This window comes from Lemur catta, chromosome 19, assembly GCF_020740605.2.
Source record: "Lemur catta isolate mLemCat1 chromosome 19, mLemCat1.pri, whole genome shotgun sequence".
NCBI lineage: Eukaryota > Metazoa > Chordata > Mammalia > Primates > Lemuridae > Lemur > Lemur catta.
In genome coordinates, this window is record NC_059146.1 from 26,904,743 (window position 1) to 26,927,015 (window position 22,273).

The 22,273-nt window shown below is 44.5% G+C and overlaps 1 protein-coding gene across 1 annotated transcript; it reads left to right on the forward strand.

The window, feature by feature from the left end:
- Positions 1-214: 214 nt before the first annotated feature.
- Positions 215-21,689, forward strand: ZNF180 (zinc finger protein 180). Its single transcript, XM_045531487.1, has 5 exons — positions 215-459; positions 3,362-3,450; positions 12,661-12,735; positions 16,705-16,831; positions 18,496-21,689. Exons 2-5 carry the CDS (start codon positions 3,400-3,402, stop codon positions 20,235-20,237), a joined length of 1,995 nt encoding a protein of 664 aa, XP_045387443.1. The 5' UTR covers positions 215-459; positions 3,362-3,399; the 3' UTR covers positions 20,238-21,689.
- The last annotated feature ends 584 nt before the right edge of the window (positions 21,690-22,273 follow it).

Here is a 22,273-nt window from a genome sequence, read left to right on the forward strand (position 1 = left end):
GCCACTCTCCATGCGCTGCTGCCCTGGCCTCGGCTCCTTGTCTGTGTCCACCCCCACGGACCCAGACGCTGACACCCGCTTCGCGTCTGGTCGGGTCCAGGCCCCGCCTCCCGGAGGAGCTGGAATCCCGCCCACTCGCTGCCCGCGCCGCGGAGGCTTCTGGGAGTTGTAGTTCCGGCTCACCAAGCCCAAACGCACTTCCGGGTTCGGCCAGAAGCGCAGCCATTGTCCCGCGCGCGGAGGCTTGCTGTCGCCCCGCAACTCAGTCCTTCGGAGTTAACCCCGAGCGGCCTTGCGGATGTTGACTAGGCGAGGGGAGCGAACTAGCTTAACCCGCGTCGGTCGTGCGTCAGCATCGGCGCAGGGGTTACTTAACCCGAGTTCGTACTGCCGCGGAGCCGTGCCGGGCACCGAAGCGTTGACAGGCCCAACCTGGGCCACGGGCCCGTGGACGCTCAGGTTGGTGGGGGGCAGGGCGGGACAGCGCTGCGTGTTCGGTGCGCGCATGCGCAGGGTCTAGCCGGCAGCGGTGGTGTGGGTGGGTGGGCGACCTGGCATCTCAGCCGGCGGCGCTTTAGCGTCGGCTCACCCAGGTTGATGGAAATCCTGAAGGTGGTTGCAGATTCCACGCTCACGCTCTGCGCGCACGCGCGGGTGCTTGGTCAGGTGGTGCTCTAGTCTGCTGAGAATGCTCAGGTTGGTGGAAGACAGGACACACGCACTGATGGGGTGGGGACCCTGGGAAGCCCCCTCCTCCAATGCCAGGACTGTTTAGTGGCGGGCCTGAGGACGTTCAGGTCGGTGGAGAACTTAATTTGAGATTGTGGTTTCTGGAGGACAGAGGCTGTGCCGCTGTCCCTGTACTCTTGAGCAGGCCTTCGGGTAGGAAGTACAGGTGGTAGGTAAGATTCTGGGCAGGTGGATCTGGGACCCTGGAGCAGACACTGCTCTTCTTGAAGCCCTGGAGACGCCCTGGTTGGTGGAGAGACCAGTTTGGAGTTGCAGATTCCTGCTCCAGGAGGGGCAGCGTTGCTTCAGCGAACCCTTGGTGGGAATCACTGATAGCAAACTCCCAGGTTGAAGGAGGGGGTGTGAGGGCCTAGAGGCAGGTGTTAGGCAGAGTGCGCCCTGCACATGCTGAGGATGTCCGAATGGGAAGCAGGATATTGGACTGGTAATCCTCGGACCCATGGAGGCTGGTGCAGAGCTCTAGGGCATTCAGGTTTGGTGGAGGCACTGGGTTGAAGGTATAGAATCTGAGCCCAGGAAGGATAAAGCTACAAGACCTGCCATCAGATGGCTAGCTGCTTGAGGAGGAAGCAGGGTGCTACCAACATCATTATGAAGCAGGTGTTCTGGGACCTCTGCTTGAGCTGCTCTGCTTGCAGGCATGAGAATGCCCAGCTTGGTGGGGGGGGGGGGCAGAGTCTGGACTGCATTTGGGCCTGGAAGGAGCTGGCTCTGCACAACGCTCAGGCCTTCATATTTGGGCAGCAGGAGGCCGAAGGGCCTAGTTCCTCTGGGAGCTGTTCCATCATGGCCTTGAGCACCCGCAGGCTGGCAAGTGCCCAAGTCCTGGGGCTGATTCTGAAGCTCTGTGCTCAGGCTACTGTTTAGATATTGTGGTACCTGGCTGCAGGCAAGTAGTGGAGTGGCTGACTCAAGAACCCACATGGAGGTTTTGGGTGCTTGAGCATTCCCAGGTAGGTTGAAGCATAGAGTGAGGGATATAGATTCTTGTCTCAGGAGCAAGGACTGCGTAAGACCCCCAGACTGGTGGAGGGCCCAGATCTTGGATGCAGATTTTCAGTGTGAACCTGCTCTGTGGCTGTGCCAGTGGGAGGAGGGAGCCTAGGTGGGTAGAGGCCTGGGGGCCTCCATTCGCATCTGCAGGCTCTGGTCTTGGGAGACACAGGGCTGCTCCAGCTGTACTCTGCACCTATGCTGGCATTTGAGCAGAATAGTTGTGCGTGAGGAGTTCTAGGACGCTGGTACTGCCTGGGGACGCCTAGGTATGTGGAGGGAGCTGCTGCAGAGGGGCACACACACAGGTGTTTGGTTGGGAAACAGGGAAGCTGGGGATGAGCTTTAGACAGAGGGTCCTGGGGTCTTTGTGCAGTTGGTGCCCTGATCACAGCCTGCTGATCCCAGGTTGGTGGAAAGACAAGATCTCCGTGAACCACAGGTGCCCAGGAAGGTGTTTGGGCAGGAATCTGGGCAGGTGTGGCTCAAGTAGGGGCTTGCTGAGATTTGCGGAGAAAACCGAGTTTTGGTGCAGGTTTAAGGTACAGCTCCATTGTGAACCCACATTATACCGTTCGAGTGAGAATCCGGTGCAGGCAGGGCGGTGGGTAAGACGGAGAGATGGGAGACAGGGGATGGGGTGCATGGGGTGGCATTTTCCAGGCGCTGCTCTAGTCTCAGATTCCAAAACATACCTAGATGTTAGAAAGACAGCTGAACTAGTGAAGTACACATTCGGGGCCTGGGAGGGGGCTGCCTCTGTCTGGCTTGTCCTGGTGTCTGTTGGAGGACCCCAGTCCTATGCAGGCTCTGTTGCAGTTTCAGGCCTAAGGACACACAAGTTGGTGGAGTGACAAGGTTAGAGCCCAGGGCCCAGGAGGGTGTTGGGGCGGGAATCTGGGCTGGGGCTGTTCTGGTAGGGGCCAGTGGACTCCAGAATGGCGGGACCAGGGCCTGGGTGCAGGTGAGCTCTGGACATGGGCTTGGCTATTTGAGCAGGAAGTGGGAGGCCCTCTGCGATGCGCTGTCAGAGGAATAGGCCTGGCTGATGGAGGGGTAGGATCAGTCTTAATTGCTGAAGTAGTTCCTGGGAAGGGTGGGGCTGTGTCACAAGCTTCGTGCTAAATGGCAATGAGTGTGATTCTGGGCCATCAATCCCAGAGCCCTGCTGCTGGCCCTAGGAAGAAGGGCTGGTTTGGGGCTGCAGATTCAAGTTGGGGGGATGGGGAGCAGTGCACACTAGGGGTCTTCAATGTGCCGGGTGTTTGTGGGGATCCCTGGACTCAGTGGGATAGGGGAGGGATGGTTTAGTGCTGCAGATGTGGGTGGTGGGCAGAAAGCACCACCTTTGTTTGAGCATGAGGTTGCCTTATAGGTAGATGTTCGAGAAGGCCAAGATAGTGAAGGAACCAGGGTGGAGCTACAGAGGCTTGGCCTGGAAGAGGGACTGAGGGACTCTCCATGCATGCACGGGTACTTGGGCAGGAATCCAGGCACATTAGCATTGGGGAATGCATCCTGCGTCCTGTGAGCAGGGACTAATGGGGGGAGGGGGAGCACCGCAGGGCCGGTGACCTGCACGAGGATGCTGTACTCAGGGCTTCTCCCCTCAATGCAGCTTGGGACCTCAGCACACTGCTGTGCCGGAACGAGAGCATGGAAGAGCAGGATGAGAAGCCCCTGGGGTCCCTGAAGGCCTGCGTGCAGGTGAGTGGAGCCACCCTTCCCAGAGAGACCCAGAGCCTGCTGCCACCTGTGCCCCACAGCCTGACCCTCTGGGCTTGGGAGGTTGGAGGCTCTCCTGGCTCTCTTTACAGCCTTTTGGGGGCCTTGGGTCCCTCACTGCCAGCAGGCTTCTAACACTTCAACAGTATACATTTTACGAATCTCCCTGCTATGTTGCCTCACCTTTCTAGCCCAGATAACTCTTTCTGGGAGGAATTTGGCACCCTGAATCAAAAGCCCTTCGGATTCTCATTCCCCTTGGGCCAGCAATTCCCAGCTTTGTTTGGGATTGAACAATTGGAAATATCCTAAATGTGCAAGAAATTATGATAGTTAAGTGTGAAAAGTGTAGTTAAATGAATTACGGTAAGACCATGAAATGGAATACACGGTCGTCATTGCAGCTGATTTGATAGTGTGTGCTTACTGACAGAAAAGATACTTATGCCCTAGGCTAAGTAAATGGCATTTAGAAATCACCATCTTTTTAAAAAGGAATATAGTTTGTGTGTATATAGAAAATATGTCAGAAGACTATAAATATACCAGTTAACAGAGATTATAAGTTTCTTTAAAAGTGACTTTATTTTTTTATTTACTTTTATGTATTTTCATTGTAAGGTTAAAAAATGCATTGTATTAAAAATTGCATTGTAAGGTTAAAAAATGAACAATTTAGAGCATTTTCCTACAGCAAATATTCTCTGAAAACATTTAATCTATTCAAAATGTTCAATTAGACTTTCTCCTTCCTCTTCCTGGACGATGCAGCCTGAAGCCAGGAGGAGGGGCAGAGCCAGGCAGGCAGCTGCCGTCGTGGGCTTGTGGCTGCTGTGAGGTGTCACGGCGTGGTGGGTGTGAGGGGATGGCCGTGTGTGGGCAGCATGACCTAGTGGGGTCAGGAGGGTGTCCACACAGGACAGCAGCCCAGCACGGTGTCAGAGCCCAAGCGGAGTGAAGAAGTCCATGCAGGGGACAGCCCGGCGTGGATGTTAGTGCCTGAGATGGGGAGTCACAGGGGCAGGGGGTCTGGCGTGGGGTGACAGGCCAGAGCAGGTGAGCAGGGCATCCACAGAAGGGACGCCCTGGTGTGGGCAGCTGGAGCCCAGGTGCGGTGAGCAGGTGTCCATGCCAGGGCGGTCCAGATGGGGCATCAGAGTCAGAGCAGGGTGAGCAGGGCGTCCGTGTTGCAGGTGGGACGCAGCCTGGTGTGATGTGGCGGAACGTGAGCAGTGTGAGGGCGTTCACACCTGGAAGTAGCCCGTGGGGGTCCGAGAGCCCAGCAGCGTGTGGAGGGCCCCCACGCAGCGGGGCGGCCTGACGTGGGCTGTTCGAGTCCAAGTAGCATGAGGTGGGAGTCCATGAGTTGGGGTGGCCTCGGGGAGTCAAAGCCCAAGGAGGGTGAAGAGAAGCCATTGACACAGGGCAGCCTAGGGTGGGGTGGCAGAGCAGCCACGTGGGAAAGAGCGTGGCTGTGGAAATGGGAGATGATCAGATAAGTAAGCATAATGAGGGACCAGGAGCCAGGCGTCTCGCCGTCAAAGCAGGGAGGTGCAGGTCAGGCAAGAGAAAGCACTAGAATGATCTCTGGTGTGCAGTGGGAATTGGAGGTTTGATGTGGGCTCATGCTTTCCAGTATACATAGATACAGAAGCATGTAGAGCTGTGTGTTTGTGCATGTGTGTATTGTGCACGTGTATGTTCCCTGTGTATTGAGGGCCTGCGGATGTAATATCCCAACGTCACTGCGCACTCCTAGTGCCCAGATTTTAACTTCTAAGTATGCCACTGGTTTTATGGGTTTACTGTTAATGGCTCTTTAGTGTCAAATTTTTTTGTTTTACTATTACAAATAGCATTTTTGTAAATTTTTTTTTTTTATATGATTCCTTGTACACATGTACAAGAGTTTTAGAAGGAGTTAAATGTAAGTTCCCATTTACGTAATATGTTTATCAAAACTAAAAGTAAAACATGTTTTGATGTGGCCATTGGTATTCTACTTTAAGCTGGTGACTTTAGGTGTTTTCTGAAAATCTTTTTTTTTTTTTTTGAGACAGAGTCTCACTCTGTTGCCCGGGCTAGAGTGCCGTGGCGTCAGCCTAGCTCACAGCAACCTCAGACTCCTGGGCTCCAGCAATCCTCCTGCCTCAGCCTCCCGAGTAGCTGGGACTACAGGCATGCGCCACCATGCCTGGCTAATTTTTTCTATATATTTTTAGTTGTCCAGCTAACTTCTTTCTATTTTTTTTAGTAGACAGGGTCTTGCTCTTGCTCAGGCTGGTCTTAAACTCCTGAGCTCAAACAATCCGCCCGCCTCGGCCTCCCAGAGTGCTAGGATTACAGGCATGAGCCACCGTGCCCGGCTGTTTTCTGAAAATCTTAATGTTCCTTTTGCCATTTTCTCTTATGTGAGAAAACTGGGGTTAGCAGTCTGTTCGTTATGTTAATAATATGACTTTCATCACATACTTACCGGTTGTCCAACCCATGTAAGGCCCTGTGTGAGGCGCTGGGAAGGAAGATGAGGCAGACAGCCCTCCCTGCACGACTTAGTTCTTACAGCCAGGAATGTGCTTCTTGTGTTTTCCAGGAAAAGCAAAAACACCCTCCTGCTAGTATGAGTTGTCTATCGTACCCCAAAACTTAGCAGGTGAAAACAGCCAACATTTCTTCTGTCACACAGTTTCTGAGGGGCAGGAATCCAGGAGCAGCTTATCTGGGTGTTTCTGGCACTTGGGTCCCTCATGAGGTCACAGTCAAGTTGTTGGCTGGCGCTGCCACCTTCTGAAGGCTTGACTAGGTGGGAGGATCCTCTTGGAAACTCATTTATGTGGCACCTTATGTTGGTAAGAGGTGTTCCACGCCACCTAGGGCCTCTGTCCAGGGCCGCTCACAGCACAGCAGCTGATTTCTCCCGGAGCAAATGATCCAAGAGGGAGAAGGATGGGGAGGGAGAGGGAAGAGGGAGGAAAGCGAGAAGGAGAGGTCAGATGTGCTTAATTGCACACAAGCAAGATGGAAGCCGTAGTGTCTTTTATCATCTGATCTCAGGAGTGACACACCATCACTTCGTTTGTATTCTCTTGGTCACACAGACCCACCCTGGTACCATGTGAGCAGGGACTACATATGGGTGTGAAAACGAGGAGGCAGGGGTTTTTGGGGGCCATCTTGGAGGCTGGCTACCACATTTTTCGACTCTGAATGTCCTCCAGTTAATTATTATTAGAAGATGCACAGGTTCTTGATCTGGACCTGAAGGATATAAGAGCTCTCACAGGGAGAGAGAAATCAAGGAAGCCCAAATCTTGGCTTTGAATGAAGGCCGTGAACTCAGTGAGCTGATCTAGGAAGAAACCATCTGGGTATTGGGATATTGCCAGAGAGAGTTCAGCCTTGAAGTACCTGGGCCAGGCAAGGCCTTGAGCCAACTCTGAACTCTACCTGCCTTCAGGGACTGAGATCAAAAATCCTGCCAAGGAAGTTCTGGAACCTCACTCATCCACTGTCAGTCTCAACATTTAGAGCCATGTGGATTGTTGGTGGCCCTGTGGGTGGGGGGTCTATTTTGTATATTTGAGGAAAGAATTATCCATGGATGATAGTGTGGGATGGGAGAGAGAATTTTCTCGTGTGTGAGAACGAGAGGGACCCTCAGGAGGATCTCTGAGAAGATCGGGCAGGGGAACATTCCTTCCAGCTTTGTGGTTGGTGGGGGCTTGGCTTTATGCCTCTAAAATCAGTGATTGAGGAACTTTGGGGCCTTCGCGTGGGCTCTTGTGGACATCACATCCCTGGAGCTGAAATTTGAGCTCTACCTTACCTCTCCCAGGACAAGAAGAGCTGAAAACACACCAAGGAGGACAAGTCTCCCTGTGTGATGCCTGTGTTTTCTGAACCTCCTCCCAGATATAGAGGGTTTCCTGCCGGCACACCCCAAAGGCAAAGCTCTGAGAATTGAGTTCAGTACTCATTCTGTGATTTGATTAGAAACTTTCTTTCATGGCCCCAAGAATGCCTCAGGGTGGGAAAGATGTGTTTGGTCATCTGTATTTATGGGTAAGCAAATAGCCAATAGCCCTAGGTCTGATTTGACCACCGTCTTACTGTGAGGTGGACAGGTCACTCCATGATGCTTGTTTTTGTTCCTCTGCTTTGGGTCACATGTGGTCCCACCTGTGTCACAGAAGGAACAGTTATTATCTTCTTCCCAGGACTCTTCTGTGGAAGTAAACAGTCTAATTCCTGTTCCCATTCTGTAAAGTGTGCAAAGAGAAAGGAAAATGCTCCTTTGTGACACAGAGACATGGTGCTCGGGAGTACAGAGAAAGTAGGGGAAAGACTTTTAATTTCACTTGTCCCAAACTCTGCAGGTGTCTCTAGTCCTGTCAGATTCAACAGAGCACTTTTATTGTGCTCTTACTCAACACTGCAGAGAATACAAAGATGGAAAATACACAGTTCTTTGTAGTATAGAATTTATGACCAAGGGGAGAGTTGTATAGAGATGGAAGTAATGTGAGGAGAATAATTTTACTGATACAGTAAGGATCCAGCAAAATAGCTAAGAAATCCTAAGGGGCTGGGCATGGTGGCTCACGCCTTTAATCCTAGCACTGGGAGGCCGAGGCGGGAGGATCGCTTGAGCTCAGCAATTCAAGACCAGCCTGAGCAAGAGCGAGACCCCCGTCTCTACTGAAAATAGAAAGAAGTTAGCCAAAAATAGAAAAAATTAGCCAGGCATGTTGGTACGTGCCTGTAGTCCCAGCTACTCAGGAGGCTGAGGCAGAAGGATTGCTTGAGCCCAGGAGTTTGAGGTTGCTGTGAGCTAGGCTGCCGCCATGGCACTCTAGCCTGGGCAACAGAGCAAGACTCTGTCTCAAAAAAATAAATTAAGTAATTAATTAAAAGAAAAGGAAAAAAAAGAAATCCTAAGGGAAGAAGAGATGAGGTTTTTTGCTGTCTGGGAACACTTCATGGAGGAGGTGTTGTTATTCAGTCCAGGCCTTGAATGATCAGACAGACTTTGATTGGTAATATAATGGAAAAGGGAGGAGTTTGTATCAGGTGATCAGTGGACTTAAATGAGTTCACTAAACTTGATTACCATTCATTTCTGCATTGGTGAAATAGATATTATCACTCTTTTCTTCAAAAAACCTTAGATGATTTTGTGAGATATTCTATCCGAGTAAGTTGGAAGTAGGTTCTAGAGGCTGATGCTTTGAATTTCCTGACAGAGGTTGCCTCTAACCAGAGGAGGAACTTGAGTTCAGTAGTGATTTGATGCCTTTAAGGAGCTCAGGATAAATGTGGAGGTGCGGCTAGCCCATCCGATCTCCCTTCTCACAGTGGGTGTTTTATAGTCAACACACATGTACCAAGTGCTGACTGTGTGCCAATAGCGATCTAAGCACAGTGAAACCAGGGTAACCGGGACAGACAAGATCTGAGCTCTTGTGAAGCCCACTCTAGTGGGAGAGTTGGATAAAAAACTAGAGGGAAGAATACAGGTATGTGATGTGTAGAAATGAACGCTGAGTAGAGTGATAGGGTTGACTGCTGTGTGGGGCAAGGAAGGATATTTCATCCAGAGTCTACTGTGGGGAGAGCTGAGTTCCCTTTTGTTTTGCTGTGAAAACTTTTAAACAAAAAGGTATTGAAAATGATTTTCATTCCAGAGTGGGAGCAACCATATTCTCCAAGTAAAATTGTTTTAGGAGTTGCAGCAGATAAGGAATATTTGGGAATATTGTTTCTGCTGAGTACCTGCTGAGTACGAAACAGTAAAATTTTCAATTCTTGGTATTGTTTCTAAACTGATCTTGGCTGTTTCTTAAAACACACACACACACACACACAAAATGCTAAAAAGAGTGTGTAATAACTTAAAATACAGGCTAGTGCTTGTAAGTTTTCCTTTCTTGAGTGACTTTTCTCATTTCCCAGGAATTTTTTTTTTTTTTTTTTTTTTTTTTTTTAGAAAGGACACGGCATTATTGTGCATTAGGAATATGATTTTTCTCTGAATCCGAGTTCTCATGATGTGGTTGAGTCCATTGGCAGTTTGGGGTCACAATAGGTGGGTCCCTTGGAGCATCTGTAGTTCTGTTGTGATTATTTTGGCATTGCAAGTTTTGTCTGTTTGTTTTTGTTCTTCAGTGTTTTGGGCTATTAATATTTTGTAATGCTCACGCAGCAATTTTAAGGCAGTGTAACTCTCCTGATAGTTGTGCCTGGTGGTATTGCAAGCAACATAGCCTCTTGGCTTTCACATTGGGCCTTGTTTGCATTGCAGCAGCTCTTGCTGTTTGAATAGTCATTTCTAACCTCACTGTCTGCCCAGGCAGTATACAGAGGTGTTTTTAGGTTTGAAGAATCCCTTCCTGCCTTTAAAGATACTAATGCTAGCCATTTCAAATAACCCTTCCCACTGCAGTAGTGAAATTTTCTCTATGTTGGTAAGGGGGGAAATTGACACACCTCTGCCTATGAGAAAGTGCAATAGTTTTCTTTTAGTTTCTGATTGAGAGGCTTTTAAATAAAGGAGTGATAATCAAGAATCAACAGTACTTTTCAGTGTTTGAAGATTTGAGAAGAAGCGAAGTATACTTGAGTGGACTGTCATTTGACAGGTTGAACTATTATACTCTGTAGGAAAAAACCTCAGGACACTACAAAGGAATTTTCTTGTTTCAAGGTAAATTTTCAAGAGGGAAATGTTTTTGCTTGTTTCTGAATATCTAATTGAAGAAAAGTGCTATTGAAAAAACAGCATTAAAACAGGCAGTGAACCTGCTCCTCAATTCTACCTCTTCAAAGAATAACTCCTTTTTAATGCTTTTGAGAATGTTCTTGCAGATTTTTCTGTTCATATTTATATTTTATAAAAATCTGTTCTTTATACTGTTCTTTTTTCACTGAACAATATATTATAGACATCTTTCTGTTATTTATTTGTATTATGCAACTCTGTCTCTTCTTGGCTGCTAAATACTGCTTAGTTGTCTAGATGAAGCATAACTTATTTAATCGGGCACTTCCTAGTGGATATTTAATCCACTGACACCCATTTTTCTATGGTAATGTAACTTCTTAATGAGATTTCTTATGCATCTCAATGTACCTTCTATTATTTCCTAAAAATAAATACTTGTAAGTAGACAATGGATATTGCATTATATTATTAAAAATGTGGTTATTAAAAAAACAAAAGTAGGCCAGGCACAGTGGCTCACGCCTGTAATCTTAGCACTCTGGGAGGCTGAGGCGGGTGGATCATTTGAGCTCAGGAGTTTGAGACCAGCCTGAGCAAGAGCGAGACCCTGTCTCTACTAAAAAGTAGAAAGAAATTAGCTGGACAATTAAAAATATATAGAAACAATTAGCCGGGCATGATGGCGCATGCCTGTAGTCCCAACTACTTGGGAGGCTGAGGCAGTAGGATTGCTTGAGCCCAGGAGTTTGAGGTTGCTGTGAGCTAGGCTGATGACACAGCACTCTAGCCTGGGCAACAGAGTGAGACTGTGTCTCAAAAAAAAAAAAAGTAGACACAAAGAATATACATAAAAACTGATGAAATCTGAGTAAAGGCTGTTCCTGAGTTAATAATGTACCAATGTCAATTTGCTGGTTTTGACAATGTACTGTAGTTGTGTATGATATTACCATTGGGGGAAGCTGAGTGAGGATCTGTTTTTGCAACTTTTTGTGAGTCTTCAATTATTAATATTTCAAAATAAAACAGTATAAATATATAGCCAATCCAAGAAGGTTGTATGGACTTAACATTCCTACTAAGAATATATGAAGCTCTTGTCAAGTGGGCCGCCAGAGCTGGAGTTGTTAGCAACAGACCAATGACTGTCAGAAAAACACTCCATGTGGTCAGGATGTTGGTTACATACAGGGGTTTGAGCAAGTAAGTAAATATAAAGGGGATAATGGAAGCCAGAGAAACAGTATAAATATAGAAAACAAGAGGGCTGAAATAAAATCTGCTATTAAATTATAAATTGGAGATATCGGTGTAAATTTATGGTCTGTAATATATACAGATAGTTATGGAAGTAGATACTTAACTGTAGTCCCAGCTACTCGGGAGGCTGAGGCAGGAGGATCGCCTGTAACCAGAAGTTTGAGGTTACAGTGAGCTATGATGATGCCACTGCGCTCTAGCCAGGGTGACAGAGACTCTGTCTCAAGGAAAAAAACGAAAGACATGGATACCTTATTTGACTTATGGAGATGAGCATGTTTCCATATTCACTGGCCATTTTATATCTTCGTAATTTTATGTGTTGTATGTGCATTTTCCTTTGTCCATTTTTCTTGTTTAGGCTACCTTTTTCTTACTGATTTGGAAGAAGTCTTAATAGTATACATTCTCATTGATGGTGCCTTTATAAGTGGTGCTTTTTTGCTAAACTTTTTTTTTTTTTTTTGAGACAGAGTCTCACTCTTTTGCCCTGGCTAGAGTGCCGTGGCGTCAGCCTAGCTCACAGCAACCTCAAACTCCTGGGCTCAAGCGATCCTCCTGCCTCAGCCTCCCGAGTAGCTGGGACTACAAGCATGTGCCACCATGCCCGGCCAATTTTTCTATATATATTTTTAGTTGTCCAGCTGATTTCTTTCTGTTTTTTTAGTAGAGATAGGGGTCTCGCTCTTGCTCAGGCTGGTCTCGAACTCCTGACCTCAAGCAATCCTCCCACCTCGGCCTCCCGGAGTGCTAGGATTACAGGTGTGAGCCACCGCACCCGGCCGCTCAACATTTTATGAGGTCAATTTGTTGATGTTTTCTTTTATGACCGCTGGCTTTGGTCATGTGTTCCATTTTATCTGCTTACAATTTCATAACCCAGAAATTTAGGCAGGACCCTGCTGGACAGTTCTTTTGCTTCACATAGTGCCTAGAGTCATTCACTGAGCCGCATTTAGCTGGTAGCTGGGCTGGCCCAGAAGATCCACAAAGACGCCCATGTCTGGGGCCTCAGTGCTTCTTCACATGTCTCCCCTCACTCTCCCCACATGATCATCTGAGCTTACCAACGGGGGAGAGGAGAAGGTTGGCAAGTGGGAGGTATTAAAACAGATAGTATGTCAAATCCCAGCCTGCTTACAGTGGGAGTTTGGAGCTGCAACTCAACTCCCTGATTGTTGTTCTTTTTTTCATCTGTTTTGCCTTCTCAGGACTCTCTCCTTCCTCAAGAGATTATCATCAAGGTTGAGGGAGAAGATGCTGGGTCACTGGCCATCCCATCCCAGGTGAGTTGGGCAAGGCCTCCTTCTTTACATTGGGAAGTGTGCGTGGCTGGTTGACAGGAGCCAGATTGTGAAATGAGCTCGGAAGTGAGGAAATGGAGATAAGAGTGGACAACTTTTCCAAGAAATTCAGTTATCGTGTGAAAGATGGAAGAGAGTGAGAACTGCAAGGACATTTGAGATGGAGGAGTTTTTTTCTTCTTTTTTAAAGGATTGAAAAGATTTGACTCTGTTTAAGTGGTTATAGGAGGGAGTCACTGGAGAAAGAGAAATTAACAATCAGGAAACAGGAGATAAACTGTAAAGCAGAGTCCTTGATTAGCATCAGAGGAATTAATTCAGAACATCTGTGAATAAATTAGCTCTGTATGGGGAGAAGGATTCATGTAGGAAGAATGAAATTGAGGGAGTTATCTGAAGGCTTAGATTTTTCTCTATGAAAGATCAGATGAGCATGAGGGAGGGATTGGAAGGGAGAAATGTTTGATAAGGGTAGAGAAGGCTTAAAATATTAATGGTAATTTTGGATCATGAGAGAACAAGCTGCCCCAGTAGGTGTAATAGGTTTGCTCGTCAGCCTGAAAGGATCATTTGGAAATAGTGGTTATTTAATGTATAGTGCTCTATGCCACTGCTTCTGTGGGTTTTTTCCCCCAGTGGCATTTTGTAACTCACTTTCCATAGATAGCAGATTGACATTCAAATTCATTTACTTTCTGTAATTTTCCAGGTCCTTTTCCTGTGGAGTGGAAGCTCCATAGGTTGAGGGAATTTTTTTTTTTTTTTTTGAAACAGAGGCTCGCTCTGTTGCCCGGGCTACAGTGCCGTGGCGTCAGCCTAGCTCACAGCAACCTCAAACTCCTGGGCTCAAGCAATCCTCCTGCCTTAGCCTCCCGAGTAGCTGGGACTACAGGCATGCACCACCATGCCCAGCTATTTTTTCTGTATATATATTTTTAGCTGTCCATATAATTTCTTTCTATTTTTAGTAGAGACGGGGTCTTGCTCTTGCTCAGACTGGTCTCGAACTCCTGAGCTCAAACAATCTGCCTGCCTTGGCCTCCCAGAGTGCCAGGATTACAGGCGTGAGCCACTGTGCCCGGCTGGTTGAGGGAATATTTGAAAGAAAATTTTAAAATATATCGAATAGAAAGATTAGAATGAAAGATTTATGGACTCTAAACTGAGTATTTAGGATAGAAATTATAATATAAAGGGGCCACTAAATACTATAGAAAGGAAAAGAATATAGACTGGTAGATAGTGATAGTAGACATTTTAATAGTGTAATGCCCCAAACCATAGAAGAACAAGAAGAGTAAAGGGAGAAATTGAGCCGGTACACTGGAGCAAGCGGATGTTGTAATCAAAGAGTGGGCAGTGTCATATGTGTGATTCGAAAGGTGGAGTATTTCATGGGGATTTCAAGGTCTGGGTGTCACCCTAACAGTGGGCTGTTGAAGAGCAGCTCCAGGATATCGAGTTGGGCCAGCCGCATGAACTGATGACTGAGAACACAGTCTCTGATGTGCAAACTTGCGGTTGCATCCTTGCTATTTAATACCAGCCTTAGGCTAATGTCTTAATTTCTCTAACTTTCCTGTTCTTCATATGAAAAACGGTGCTGCTAATAGTATTTTCTCACAGGAGTCTTGTGAGAATTAAGTGAATGATCATCCATGTGACACTGCCTGATACCACACCGGTGCTTTGTGAAAGGTCTTAAGTGCCTCCTTCAAGTCAGTTATTTTTATATTGTTATTGAATGACTATATTAGCAGATGCTATAGGCAATGGGAGATGAGACAATACAAGTTTTTGTATTAGCGTGTAAATCCCAGGTGTGAGTCTTTAGTGGATGAGGGTGGTGGTGTTCAGGAGGTTGGTAGGACAAAGCTCCAAAAAGTGAGGTAAGTGACGTGAGTTTCAGTGTAGCTAGGAGGACACACCCTCGCGCTTTGCTGACATCACTGGGCTGGGTGAGCATGACCATCCTTAGCCTTGTGAGGACTGCGAAGGAGGGGAGTCCACAGGGGGAAGTGTAGGGAATGTTTGGTGAAGGATGTTGAAGCTGTAGAATTTCACCATTATAGAAGACGAATTCCAAGAGTTTGGGAAGAAGTTTTGAAGAGTAGGGAATTTGGGACAGGTGAGAGGAAGAACAGAATAAGTGGGATAAAAGTCCAGAAAAGCCAGCACATGCATGTTGAAGGACTTTTTCAAATGAGTATGCCCTGTGAGATTCAGGTGAGAGAAGAAGACTTAAATCAAATTTTGGGCCAGGGATATTTTTATATATTAGAAAGTCTATTGATACTGCTGATTCACCCAATTTTTGGGCCCCAACTCAGAAAAAGGCATATATAACAGTATTTTGCATGTAGTTTCATGGGATTCAGGACTCTATATCCTATTCATGAACTACAGCTTAGGAACACCTGGTCTATTTAAAGAGCCATTCAGCTTCCCAGGCCTTTGCTACTTCGGGTAAGGACAGATTACGCTTAGCACTTCTGTTTTGGATTGAAATTCCTGCCCAGAAGTTTTGGGAGTAGGCCCTTTCCTGCTCAGAGGAGGCAGCCCAAGAGACCCCATTAATATGGTAATAATGACAGTGAATGTGTTCTAAAAGGCTCTACCATGCAGCTGTGGGTGGGGACAGAAATAGAACTGTCATCTGAAATCCAAAGGTTAGGGATAAAGGTCACTTTGGCTGTCAGTTAATCTTTCAGGGTTCTCAGACCTAATAATCTTAATAGTACAGATTGAGCATCCCTAATCCCAAAATCCAAAATGCTCCAAAATTTGCAACTTTTGGAGGGCTGACACGACCCACAAGTGGAAAACTCCACACGTGACTTCATGTGACAGGTCACAGTCAAAATGCAGTCAAAACTGTCACACACAAAACTATTAAAATTATTATACCTTTGGGCTGTGTGTATATGAAACGTTAATGAATTTTGTGTTTAGACTTGGGTCCCATCTCCAAGATATCTCAGTATGTATATACAAATACTCCAAAATCTGAAATCTGAAACACTTCTGGTCCCAAGCATTTTGCATAAGGGATACTCAACCTATACTTGCCAGCCTTTATTGCTTGATCAGTAAACCCTGCTAATGGCTTTTCATAGATCTTCACAATTAATTCACTCAACAACCCACTGAGTTGAATATGATTAGGCCTAATAAATTGAAATGGAATAAGCTTATCATTAAAAGAGAGATTGTCAGATTAGATGTCTTTTTTAATCCAGATATATGCCCTTTATAGGTGAGAAAAGCTGAGTATTTTTGCTTCTAAATCCAATGCTCTTCACCTATACCTACTGCTTTTCATTGAGGCCCATGTTTTATTTTCTATCTCAGGCATTAGCAAAGTACAGCCTTGCAGCCAAATTTGGCCCACTGCCTGTTTTTGTAAATAGAGGTTTATAATGTAGCCACACCCATTTGTTTATTAATATATATTTTCTGTGGCTAATTTCTTGCTACAGCAGCAGAGTTGAGTAATTGTGATAGAGACTGTGTGCCCTGCAAAGCCTAAAATATTCACTCTCTGGTCTTTGACAGAAAAAAATGTGACCATCTCTGTTCTGTTAGTTTCCTGGGAATTTGGAGGAAATCCCTAAGTGGGAATTCTATATTCACCAGTACAAAAATCAGAATAGGCATTTTCTTCAATGTGGAAAAGAGAAAACAATTCATATAAGAGAGAAAATAATTTATATCAGTTCTTATCTAGTATTCTTTTTTGGGGTTGTGAAAACAGGTCCAGCATCCAAAACCCAAAGGTACTCACCCAGAAGGTACCTGTACACCTTGACTAGAATCCTTTGGACACTGACAATCTCAGGACAACTCCCAGGTCATCAGGTTTTTCTTCTTTCATCTGTCAAACTTTTCTTCCTCCATGAACATTGGAAATAAATGATGCCCAGCTGAGCAAGAATGTGTGTCCTGTTTTAGGAAGGAGTGAACTTCAAAATTGTGACTGTGGACTTCACTCAGGAGGAACAGGGCACTTGGAACCCTGCTCAGAGAACCCTGGACAGAGATGTGATCCTGGAGAACCACAGGAACCTGGTCCCTTGGGGTAAGGATACAGTCCTTGGACCTTAATGAAGGTTTGACTACTAAAATGATTTCACATTCCCATTGATTAAGAGCTTTTTAGCAGCCAGAATGATTTGGGCTGCATGTAGATTGTGTTTGTGCTCTTTATTCCCCAGTGAAGACTAACTTTAATTTGTAGGATAGAAAAGGTATTATACAACTTCTTGAGCTTGAGCTTGTTATTTTTCTTTTCTTTCTTTTTTTTTTTTTGAGACAGAGTCTCACTCTGTTGCCCAGGCTAGAGTGCGGTGGCATCAGCCTAGCTCACACCAACCTCAAACTCCTGGGCTCAAGCAATCCTCCTGCCTCAGCCTCCCGAGTAGCTGGGACTACAGGCATGCGCCACCATGCCTGGCTAATTTTTTCTATATATTTTTAGTTGTCCATCTAATTTCTTTCTATTTTTAGTAGAGATGGGGTCTCGCTTTTGCTCAGGTTGGTCTTGAACTCCTGAACTCAAACGATCCACCGGCTTTGGCCTCCCAGAGTGCTACGATTACAGGCATGAGCCACTGCACCTGGCCCGAGCTTGAGCTTTTTCAGTCTTCATGGTTCCTAATGGCCAAAGGCTGGGACAAAATTCGTCAGTGATTTTCCTTTGTCCCCAGCCCAGACACCCAAAGCCCTATATCTTTCCTTATCAGCTTTTCAAACCAGACACAATCTCTGAGTTGGAGCAAGGGAAGAGTATAAAAAGAATTTCCCATTGCATGTGGTCCAGGTGGGAACCAGACACATAGGGGTCATTACAGGTGTAGAAGGTTTGTTTGAAAAAGTCCCCATAGAGTATGCCAAATTTTTCTCCATCTTCCATCTTCTGGTAGACTATACGCAAGACCACTTTTTCCAGGTGTACTCTCTATTGCTTGACCTAGTAGCCACCCAGACCACTAGGAGCAAACCTCCATTCTCTCTCAGTTGGAATCACAGGAATCTGTGGGGCTGTATTAGCCCCTAAGTTATTTAGGGAACTGGGATAATAGTGCCACATTCCTTTTCCTGGGTTCACAAATGTAGTTTGCTCGTGTCTTGCTGACACAGACTATTCTAGCAAGTTTCATGCCTCTAGAAATTCCTAGAAATGTAGATACTAATCTGTATTTCAGCAAACATATGTCTAGTACGAAGGAGGGTGGAAAGAATTCTCTATTTCTTTGCCAAGGATTGCAAAGTTGGGTTGAAATTCTGTAGGTTCTGCATAGATGATCTTATTTTGGAATATATAGGTATTTGACATCCAAAATCTTATATATTCAGACAAAACTAAGATTAAAATAGTGCCCAGTTGTACTATTGGCCCAAGGGGTGGGGAACCTGCGGCTTTGGGGCTACATGTGGCCTTCTGGATTGTTGAGTGTGGCCTTTTGTCTGAATCCAAATTTTACAAAACAAATCGCTTTATAATAAAAGGATTCAGTTGAGGGGCTGCACATGGGGATCCAGAGGGCCACATGTGGCCTTGAGGCCACAGGTTCCCCACTGGTAGTACTGCTTAATCTCAGCCTTTTGCTTTCTCAACACAGGTTATGAGTCCATCGTAGAAAACAAATCCACATATATTTTGCATACATTTTTGTTAGCTTTATTCCATTATTCCAGCTCTAACATTTTTTGGTTAGGATGTCTTATTTTGCTTTCTTCCAGATCTGGCAACTACACTTAGAAGAAGAGAATCAGCTTCAAAGCAGAGCAGTTTTGATGATGAACCATGTCATGGAGTGAAGATAGAAAAGTTGACAAGGGATGATCCTTGGTTATCTTCATGTGAAGAAGTCCATGATTATAAGGACCAGTTGGAGAAGCAACAGGAAAAACAAGAGAGACTTTTGCAGGAAGTAGCATTCACTCAAAAGAAAGCTATTATTCATCAGAGAGTCTGCAAAAGCAATGAACGTGAGGAGAAGAGTGGTCTGAATTCCAGTCTTCTTTCATTCCCAATGATACCCATAAGAAACCATTTTCATAAATATGTGTCACATGGTAAACAATTGCATCATCATTCTGTTGTGAACAGCCATCAGAAGATTAATGATAGTGAGAAACTATGTGAAAATAATGAATGTGGAAAACCCCCTCAGAGCATTCACCTCATTCAGTTTACAAGAACTCAAACAAAAGATAAATCCTATGGATTTAGTGACAGTATTCAGTCTTTTAGCCATGGTGCACCCTTAAACATACATGAAAAAATTCATGCTGGAGGAAGAACCTTTGATTTTAATGAATGTGGGCAAGTTTTGAACCACAGCTCATCCCATAGTGAACAAGAGAAAATTCCTGTTAAAGAGAATCAATATAAATGTAGTAAAACCCCTCAGAGTTTGTCCCTTGCTCAAAACATGAGAAATCATTCAGAAGAGAAACCTTTTGAATGTAATCAGTGTGGGAAATCCTTCAGCTGGAGCTCCCATCTTGTTGCACATCAGAGAACTCATACAGGGGAGAAACCTTATGAATGTAGCGAATGTGGAAAATCCTTCAGCCGGAGCTCACACCTTGTTTCCCATCAGAGGACTCATACTGGAGAGAAACCTTATAGGTGTAATCAATGTGGAAAATCCTTTAGCCAGAGTTATGTCCTTGTTGTGCATCAGAGAACTCATACTGGAGAGAAGCCTTATGAATGCAATCAGTGTGGAAAATCATTCAGGCAGAGCTACAAACTTATTGCACATCAAAGAACTCATACTGGAGAGAAGCCCTATGAATGCAACCAATGTGGGAAATCATTTATCCAGAGCTATAAACTTATTGCACATCAAAGAATCCATACTGGAGAAAAACCCTATGAGTGCAATCAGTGTGGGAAATCCTTTAGTCAAAGTTACAAACTTGTTGCTCATCAGCGAACTCACACTGGAGAAAAACCCTTTGAGTGTAATCAGTGTGGAAAATCCTTCAGCTGGAGCTCTCAGCTTGTTGCACATCAAAGAACTCACACTGGAGAGAAACCCTATGAATGTAATGAGTGTGGAAAATCTTTCAACCGCAGCTCTCACCTGGTTATGCATCAGAGAACTCATACTGGAGAAAAACCATATGAATGTAATCAGTGTGGTAAGTCCTTCAGCCAGAGTTATGTTCTTGTTGTACATCAGAGAACGCATACTGGAGAAAAGCCCTACGAATGCAATCAATGTGGGAAATCATTCAGGCAGAGTTCATGCCTTACTCAACACCAGAGGACTCATACTGGAGAGAAACCCTATGAATGTAACCAGTGTGGAAAAACGTTCAGCTTGAGTGCTCGACTTATTGTACATCAAAGAACTCATACTGGAGAGAAACCTTTTACATGTAATCAGTGTGGGAAAGCTTTCATTAATAGCTCTAAACTTATCAGGCATCAGTCTACTCACACTGAAGAGAAACCTTATGAAATGTAACTAGTTTGGAAATCTTTCAGACAGAGTTTATTCCTTTTTCTTTAATTCTTTTAAAAAATTCATTTTAAGGGAGTAAATTTCCCATATAGTGGGAAGAGCTAGTATAAAAACAATATATATGGGAAAACTTCCAGTTAGCTGTGTTGTATTATATATCTGGAAATTCATTCTGAAGAAGGGGGGAAAGCCTATGAACTACATATTTTAACTTAACAGTTCAACATATGAAATTAAACTTGGGCCACGTGACATATTCCTACAAAAGTAATAAGTATGGGCACTTTTTGTTGCAGAAAGCACTCCTACCTGAATCTGAGAGAAAACCATATGCTGAAGGGTAATTGATAGTGAGGTAGACTTCTTTTCCATGAAGAGTAACACTAGTGGAGTTTTTGTTGGGAAAATTGAAAGATTACTCTCATTTTTAGAACTTAGGCTGGAAAATAGTATTTTACTTACCATTTTAGTACAAGGTTTCCCCATTAGGTAGTTTGTAATCAGTTTCATACAGCACTTTCTATGAAGATTTTGTAAAAATTAGGAAACTGGCTATGATATGAAGTGAAAAATGCAGGATAAGAATACGGAAATAATATGAATTGCTAGAACCATTATGATAAAGTATTTATGGATTAGAATTGAAAGGGATTCTCGATGTATCTATTTGATTTTTTGGTTTATGTTGGACCTTCTCCCTTTTGGGGATGTATGCTGTTTTGCTTTAATAGGTGATATGATGGGTAAAAATTAATCAAAAACAAAAAAGAAATACAAAGATTTCCATCTCATATGACCATTTACGAAAGACTTAGCTACCAGATAGCAAAGATCCCCCAGGGTTCTAAAATTTCTTTTCTGTTTGGATTAGCATGAGCAGGTCACTCTTTAGGACTTAGATTCCCAGAGATATTCCTCATTAAAGATAAAATTGTTTCCTAGAAATGGGTAACTAGAAGTTCAGACCAGAGAGTGTTTGGTATGAAGGATTGAGAATGTATGGACAGAGTAGAGGACAAGTGGGTTTATTTTCATATATTCAAAGCAGAATAAAGGAGCATCATTTTCAAGTTGTTTTTTCCCTCCCCTCAAGCAGTATTATCTTTTCTTTGGGATATGTTCCCTAATGTGAGAATCCTGTGAGTGGGAGGGTCCTGCCCTGGATAAGTGTTCATCACCTTAAATTAAGCTTGCAAGAATGCTTTTAGTGAGGCAAGCTTTGTAGCTACTCTTTGATTTCTAGATTTGTTTCCCATATCTTCCTTTACCCCTAAATCATGAATTCTAATTCTGTGATTTTTCACTGAGTGCATTACTTTGAAGGCAAGGAATCATGATTGTACAAAGGGACATAAAGCTAAGTGGGCTAAAAATTAGGGCTGTGAAGATTTCAAGTTTCATAAGTGATTTATTACAAAGGAATTTCTTCAGTAAATGTTGAAAATATTTCCTTGACTATGTGAAATTCTTAAGCCTACAAAAAATTATTTTGAGGTGTGTATGTGTGAATGTGGATCATTTTGTGTGTGTGTGTGTGTGTATGTGCACACATGCATGTGCATACAGGTGCTTCCGGACAGGTTGAATATGTGAGTCATCTGTGTATAATAAGTCATAAATACAGCTGACCCTGGGACAATGTGGGTTTGAACTGTGGCAGTTCACTGAATCAGGATTTTTTCCCAACCAAATGCAGATCAAAAATACAGTATTTTCAAGATGCAAAACCCGAGTATAGGGATGCAAAACTCAAGTATAAAAACCACTTTTTTGTATATGTGGTTCCATAGGACTGACTGTGGGCCTTAAGTATGGATGGAATTGGGTATATTCAGGAGATCCTGGAACCAATTCCAGTACAATGAGTATACTGAGGAACAACTTTGTATCCGTTCCTGGATGGTGATTTAGTTGCCAAGTGTTTTGAAGTAAAATAGTTTTAATAATTAAGGGAAAATGATAGAGTAATTTGTCATTTGCTCAATAATTTCCCTTTGCAGGAAAAGTATTATAATTAAAAAATGGTCAACCACAATTAA

What these genes read in the sequence shown, in the direction of transcription:
- ZNF180 (XM_045531487.1), top strand. Translation starts at nt 3,400, where the DNA reads ATGGAAGAGCAGGATGAGAAGCCCCTGGGGTCCCTGAAGGCCTGCGTG. An exon ending in CACTGGCCATCCCATCCCAG is followed by an intron (nt 12,736 to 16,704) that starts GTGAGTTGGGCA and finishes GTCCTGTTTTAG; the next exon opens with GAAGGAGTGAACTTCAAAAT. An exon ending in CAGGAACCTGGTCCCTTGGG is followed by an intron (nt 16,832 to 18,495) that starts GTAAGGATACAG and finishes GCTTTCTTCCAG; the next exon opens with ATCTGGCAACTACACTTAGA.